The sequence below is a fragment of the Notechis scutatus genome, chromosome 1 (genome assembly GCF_049901735.1).
Source record: "Notechis scutatus isolate UNSWTSFEM ecotype Mainland chromosome 1, rNotScu1.2, whole genome shotgun sequence".
NCBI lineage: Eukaryota > Metazoa > Chordata > Lepidosauria > Squamata > Elapidae > Notechis > Notechis scutatus.
The window spans coordinates 228,062,457-228,069,018 of NC_142009.1; the positions used below are offsets into that span (position 1 = coordinate 228,062,457).

The window sequence follows — 6,562 nt, forward strand, 5'->3', positions numbered from 1 at the left end:
TTTCTTGTGATAGTTTTAATTGGAGGAATCTTAGAGTAAAAAGTAGTCATGTTAAAGTTTTTTTTTTTGATGGTTGTAGAATTAAATTCAGCTCTCTAGCTTAATGTTATTTTTACCCATGACACATCCTCTAACCCCCACTCCTTTAACCTTAAACTATCCACTATTGACCTCACCCCATTCCTAAGAGGTCTGTAAGGGGCGTGCATAAGTGCACAATTGTGCCTACCGTCCCTGTTCTATTGTCCCCATTTGTACCTATTTCCTGTATTCTTACTCATGTTTATACTTAAACCTATTGTCTTGTAAGTGATTGACAAATCAAATCAAATAAATAAATAAATAAAATCTCCATGATCTCACTAATGACTGACATGACCAGGCACTTAAAGACTGTTCAAAATTCTAACAAATGTATTCTAGGGGTACTTATGACCTGGATTTGAAATTCCCTCTTTTCTAATACTATCCTTCTTACTATCTAATAAACAATTTGGTTTCAGAAAAAAACTATCCTGTAATCTGCAACTCTTACACTGCAGAAAAATATGGACTACACAACTCAATCAGGACAAAGCAATAGACGTAATATACATAGACTTCTGTAAAGCATTTGATTCAATGGTACACGACAAACTACTCCTAAAACTAAAATCTTATGTTATCTCTGGACACCTGCATAACTGGATAGAAGCATTCCTGGCAAACAGACAACAAATGGTCAAAATTGTCCTATCAAATTCTGTACCTGTCAACAGTGGTGTCCCCCAGGGCAGTGTTCTAGGACCAACTCTCTTCATACTCTACATAAATGATCTCTGTGATCATATTAAGAGCAACTGCGTTCTCTTCGCTGATGATGTAAAGCTATTCAACACCACAGATAATTCCCTTCAAAAAGACCTCGACTATGTATCAGAATGGTCAAACAAATGGCAGCTTCAAATCTCAACAAAAAAAATGTCTTACATTTAAGACATGTCTTACATATTGGCAAAAAAACAAAGCAAAACAGAAAATAACATACAAGCTGAATAGTCAAGACCTTGTTGATGATCCAAACTCTGTCAAGGACCTTGGAGTTCTCATCTCTAATGATCTAAGTGCTAGAGCCCACTGTAACTACATAGCCAAGAAGGCATTAAGAGTTATTAACCTAATCCTACGTAGCTTTTTCTCTGGTAATATCACACTACTAACCAGAGCATACAAAACATTTGCTAGACCAATACTTGAATACAGCTTATCAGTCTGGAACCCGCATTACGTATCTGATATTAACACAGTTGAGAAAGTCCAGAAATATTTCACAAGAAGAGTTCTACACTCCTCTACTCATTGCAGAATACCTTATGCCACCAGACTTGAAATTCTAGACCTAGAAAACCTAGAGCTACACCGCCTTTGGTCCGATCTAAGTATCGTATGTAAAATTATACATTGCAATGTCCTACCTGTCAATGAATACTTCAGCTTCAACCATAACAATACAAGAGCACACAATAGATACAAAATCAAGGTAAACTGCACCAAATTTGATTGCAGGAAATACGCCTTCAGCAACAGAGTAGTCAATGTCTGGAATACTCTACCTGACTCTGTGGTTTGTTCCCCAAACCCCAAAAACGTTAACCTTAGATTTTCTACTATTGACCTCACCCCTTTCCTAAGAGGTCTGTAGGGGGCGTGCATAAGCGTACCAATGTGCCTACCGTCCCTGTCCTATTGTTTCTTTTGTAATTTTATTTATTTTATTTTTCTTATATGTATCCATTTCATGTATCCACAACTATGTTTATACTTATACCTGCTATCTTATAATTGCTTAACAAAATAAATAAATAAATAAATAAATAAATAAATAAAGTCACCTGACTGTACTTTGGGTGCTTGGCAATTGGGCTACTTTACAGCTATTTGCAGTGTCTTCCAGCTATATGAAACATTTTCCAACTGCTTTCCTGAAACCGGCATTTATTTCCAGTATTGGGCAAAGCTGCACCCATAGTGAACTATTATAGTGAGTCATTTAATGAGTGCTGCAAAAAAGGATGTAAAATCAGTTTGGTTACATGGATGTAACAGCCAGAGAGTAGAAGTGCTAAAGCTCTGAATTCCAACATCAAACATTGGAACTGAGCATAGGGGGTTGGAACATGGAAATGGCAACAATCACCAAACTTATGTGATTTATTTTCCAGACAATGCATCCAAATCCAGATCAAGAAACAGAAGAGGATATATGTAATCAGGGAGTGGACAGCCTTTACTTGATATTTTCTTACATGGTGGAAGTGAATCTGGACCTATATGTTATTCTTTAGATCCATGGAATGATCAGCATCTTTTAGCAAGAACCATGATCCTTACAGATGCCCAAAGGTGCTTTTTCAGGAGGCAACTGAACTTTCTTGTTTTTCTTTGAAGACATTTTCCCTACTCATCCAAGAATCTTCTTCAGCTCTGACTGGATGGTGGGGAATGGAAGGATTTACACTCCTTGCCGACAGCTGGTCATTTGTATTCTTTTAGAGAGTTGTTGAGGCCACCTGGAGGTTTATCTGTGTCATTAGGGTCGCCTGAGTAGTGCTAATGGGTGTGGAGCCTTCTTGGAACTGTTGAAAGGGCTGTGTTGTAGATTGGAGATAGATGATGTCGTATCCTTCCCCCTCTGTTGAGAGTGGGCTCCAGTCTACAACATAGTCCTTTCAACAGTTTTAAGAAGGAATGTTGACTCTCTAAAAAAATGCAAATGACTAGCTGCCTGCAAGGAGAATAAATCCTTCTATTCACCACATCAGTCTGAGCTGAAGAAGCTTCTTGGATGGGAAGCGAAACATCTTCAAAGAAAGACAAGGCAGTCCAGTTGCTTCTTGAAAAAGCACCTTTGGGACGACTATGACCTGGATGACAGAATCTCAATAGATAGCTCTATGGGTGCAGCTTTACTAGCAATGTGGTATCCTAATCATGTGGTACCCCATACCCATATATAGTAGGTATAGTATAAAATGTCTATGGGTGTTCCATAATACCACACTTTTACTTGTCAATTGCTCAAATCTGTTTCTGATTAAAAGTGAAAAGCAGATATAGGAAGGTCTAAAGGGAAATAATGAAGAGATCAGAAATAGTTTGAGCAATAGATGTGAACAAGGTTAAGCAGCCACGACAGGCCAAGCATGGTAAAAGCATCCAAAAAACAAATGTCTATATTTTCCCATCATAGTTAAATAGAAGATGATAAGGAAATCTTGTGCAATACAAGAGAAAAATTCTTTTCTTCACAGCTTTCCCCACTGTAAGCCTAAATCATAATCAATATTGTCCTGGGTAGGACAACGCTATTTGAACAGGTAGTCTCTTTTATCATAGGATATTTTTAACCTTGTAAAGAATGCAATTATGGCTAAATTTTAAAAAAATCTGAAGTACTTGGTTTACCCTATATTGAAGTACTTATGATTTGAAAAATTCAGAATCAACAACAGGCTTTAGTTTTACAGATTTGAAATGGTATAATATTACCGTGTTTCTCATATAATAAGACCGGGTCTTATTTTTTTTTGAGCCCCGAAAAAATGGCTAGGCTGTCTTTTCGGGGGTGACTTAATTCCCCCCCTTGCATCTTTGGGCGGGCGGGCAGCGACGGCTTGGATGTTCACCTCGGCGTTGGTGGGGCACTTCGTATCAGGGTGAATGCAGGCAGCACCATATCCGGGTGTGCAACAAAAGTACTTCCTAACGGCAAGCCTCCCCACCATTTCCCCCCCATTTCGCATGTTTTAATATAGGCCTTAATTTGGGGGGAGGGGCTTAATTTCATTTCATGCCTATAAAACATGCTGGGACTTCCTATTGGGGGAGGCCGTATTGTTGGAGAAACAGGGTATATGTGCTTCAAGTCTAAAGATTCTGTGCTTTCTACCAGAAATTATTTTGATGCATGATTGCTAGGGACCTTTTGTTTTAACAGACTGCATGTAAACTACCATTTTTATGGCTTAAGATTGTAGGAAGGGACCAGTTGAAAGTACCAAATTGAAAGTACCAAGTTTCTCTGATTAAACTGAAATGGTGGTTTTTGGCAGAAGTGGAGACTTGTATTGGCAAATTATATTTAAAAACGTACGCTTTTTATTGAAATAATATACAGAGGATTGAGCAATTTCATGTAGAGTTGAAAAAGAAGAGTTGAAAAAACAAGAATAAAAATGTATGCTTCCCCCACTTAATTTCCTTTTTTTTTTTTTTAAAGTGGTAGAGATTATTATTAAGTTGCTTATTAAATTTTCTACGGCCACATCCTTTAAAAATTCACATTTCCCCAATCTGGTTTTACTGTGCCTTTTGGATAGGTCTTCTGTATGTACACCCCACTCCCCAAAATGGCCACCTTTTCAAGTTATTGTAAAAGAAAGTTTCTCCCTTTCCAAACCCAGATACAGCCAAGAGATTTTGACATAGCATCTTTCACCTCCTTGTTCCTCAGGCTGTAGATCAAAGGATTGAGCATGGGGATTACAACCGTGTAGAACATAGAGGCCCATTTGTCTTGGTCCATGGAATAGCTGGAGCTGGGCCGAAAGTACATGAAGAGTATTGTCCCGTGGTATATCCCAACAGCTGTCAAGTGAGAGGTGCAGGTGGAAAATGCTTTGTGCCTGCCGTCAGCGGAGCGCATTCTCAAGATTGTAGCCAAAATGTAAACATAGGATACAAGAATCATTCCAATGCTACTTGCTTCAACAAAGCCAACAAAGGTAAATAACACAATCTCACTAACATATGTATCAGAACAGGAGAGCATTAGAAGTGGAGGCTCATCACAGAAGAAGTGATTGATAACATTGGAGCTACAGAAAGATAGCCGGAATGTAGAGGAAGTTTGTATCATTGAATCTAGCAGGCCTGTAAAGTATGCAATAGTGATCATTTGCTGGCAGGCCTTTTTGGACATTACAGTTGGATAGAGGAGTGGACTGCAGATGGCCACATATCTGTCATAGGCCATCACAGCCAACAAAAGGCATTCTGCATCTGCAAGGATATCAAATACAAAGAGCTGTGTAACACAGCCACTGTAAGAAATCCTTTTAGTTTCACTTAATAAATCAACCAGCATTTTAGGAGCAATGGTTGAAGCACAGCAGAGATCAACAAAGGAGAGGTTGCCCAGGAAGTAATACATGGGTTTGTGAAGTTGGGGTTTAGTGGAAATCAACAGAATCATCCCCAGATTCCCTAATACAGTGATGACGTAAACCAAGAGGAAGACTGTAAAAAGAACCAGCTGCATTTTGGGATTATCTGTCAATCCCTGAAGAATGAATTCAGAAAAGGCAGAACCATTTCCTTTATCCATGATTTGCTGAGTAGATGGATTGGTTCAGGTGATTTACTGATCCTGAAATGTCTTTTTGCTTGCTGAGGAAAAAGAAAATTACATAGAGCTTCATCCCTGTTCCTATTGCAACAAGAATCGGGATTTTTTTTTTCAAGAGGATTGGGACCACACTACTTACTTAACTCAGTATAAAGCATATTTGCTATGTGGAATCTATTTATTTTGCAAAAATGTAGTCTTTGAAAATATATATATATATATAATTCTAATATACCATTTTCTGTCCCAGTTGAGTGAAGGGTGCAGATTAATAGATTGCTACAGAAGATATGTTACTATAAAATTATGTGTCAAATTTTAATTAGTTTATATCTGCTGGCAGCCATAATTCCCCCTCTTTCATCTGTTTGGGAACTTTGCATTATATCCTAGAAAGGGGGATCATTTGAAGGTTCCAGGTTTCCTATTTCAGGTTCCATTTATGCAAATATTCCCTTGAGACGGTAGATGGTAACTTGGCTGTAGCAGAGTACATGAAATACCCACACCATTCATTTCCCAGTTTTATTTCTTTGGGTTCCAAATTTCAGGTTTCACCAGCCATTAAAAGATTCTTGGTTTTCGTTGGTCTCAATATTCTATCAGTATGGAATATCATGTCCTTTTATGGTGCAATAAAACATTTGTTTGCTTTTCCATAATTCTTTCCTCTATATTTCCCAGGTGATATACCTTCCTGTACTTAGGGTGTTTCTTGCCTGTGTCCATAGCTGAACCTCTTTTTATACGGAGCCAAATAATATAGGAGGTAGAGATATTATTAATCAGGGACCAATCACTCTTTCTCAGCCCAACTCACCTCACAGGGTTGATATTATGGGGAAAACAGGAGGAAGGAAGTTGGATATGTTTGCCAACTTGATTTATTGGTAAAAATAAAAAGCAGAATATAAATAATCAAATAAATAAATAATTTTAGACCAATATTTCAATGATATCAACTTGAAATATCAGTCAACATTTGGCAATATCATTTCAAGAGAGATCTTTAAGGCAAGAGTGTAACTTTTGCAAAGTGGTGCCGCCAAATATTCGCTGATATATCTCTCTATCATCAATGATGTAAAAAGCCATTGAAAGAGGTAGGTACACCAAGAGGGCAGCATTCTTCTGATGTCCCTGCTGATAAAAACCATCCATCATGATAACCAAAAG

The 6,562-nt window shown here is 37.9% G+C and overlaps 1 protein-coding gene across 1 annotated transcript; it reads right to left on the reverse strand.

The window, feature by feature from the left end:
* Window positions 1-4,405: 4,405 nt before the first annotated feature.
* Window positions 4,406-5,365, reverse strand: LOC148133217 (olfactory receptor 5AR1-like). Its single transcript, XM_087968245.1, has one exon. It carries the CDS (start codon window positions 5,363-5,365, stop codon window positions 4,406-4,408), a length of 960 nt encoding a protein of 319 aa, XP_087824371.1.
* Window positions 5,366-6,562: the final 1,197 nt, after the last annotated feature.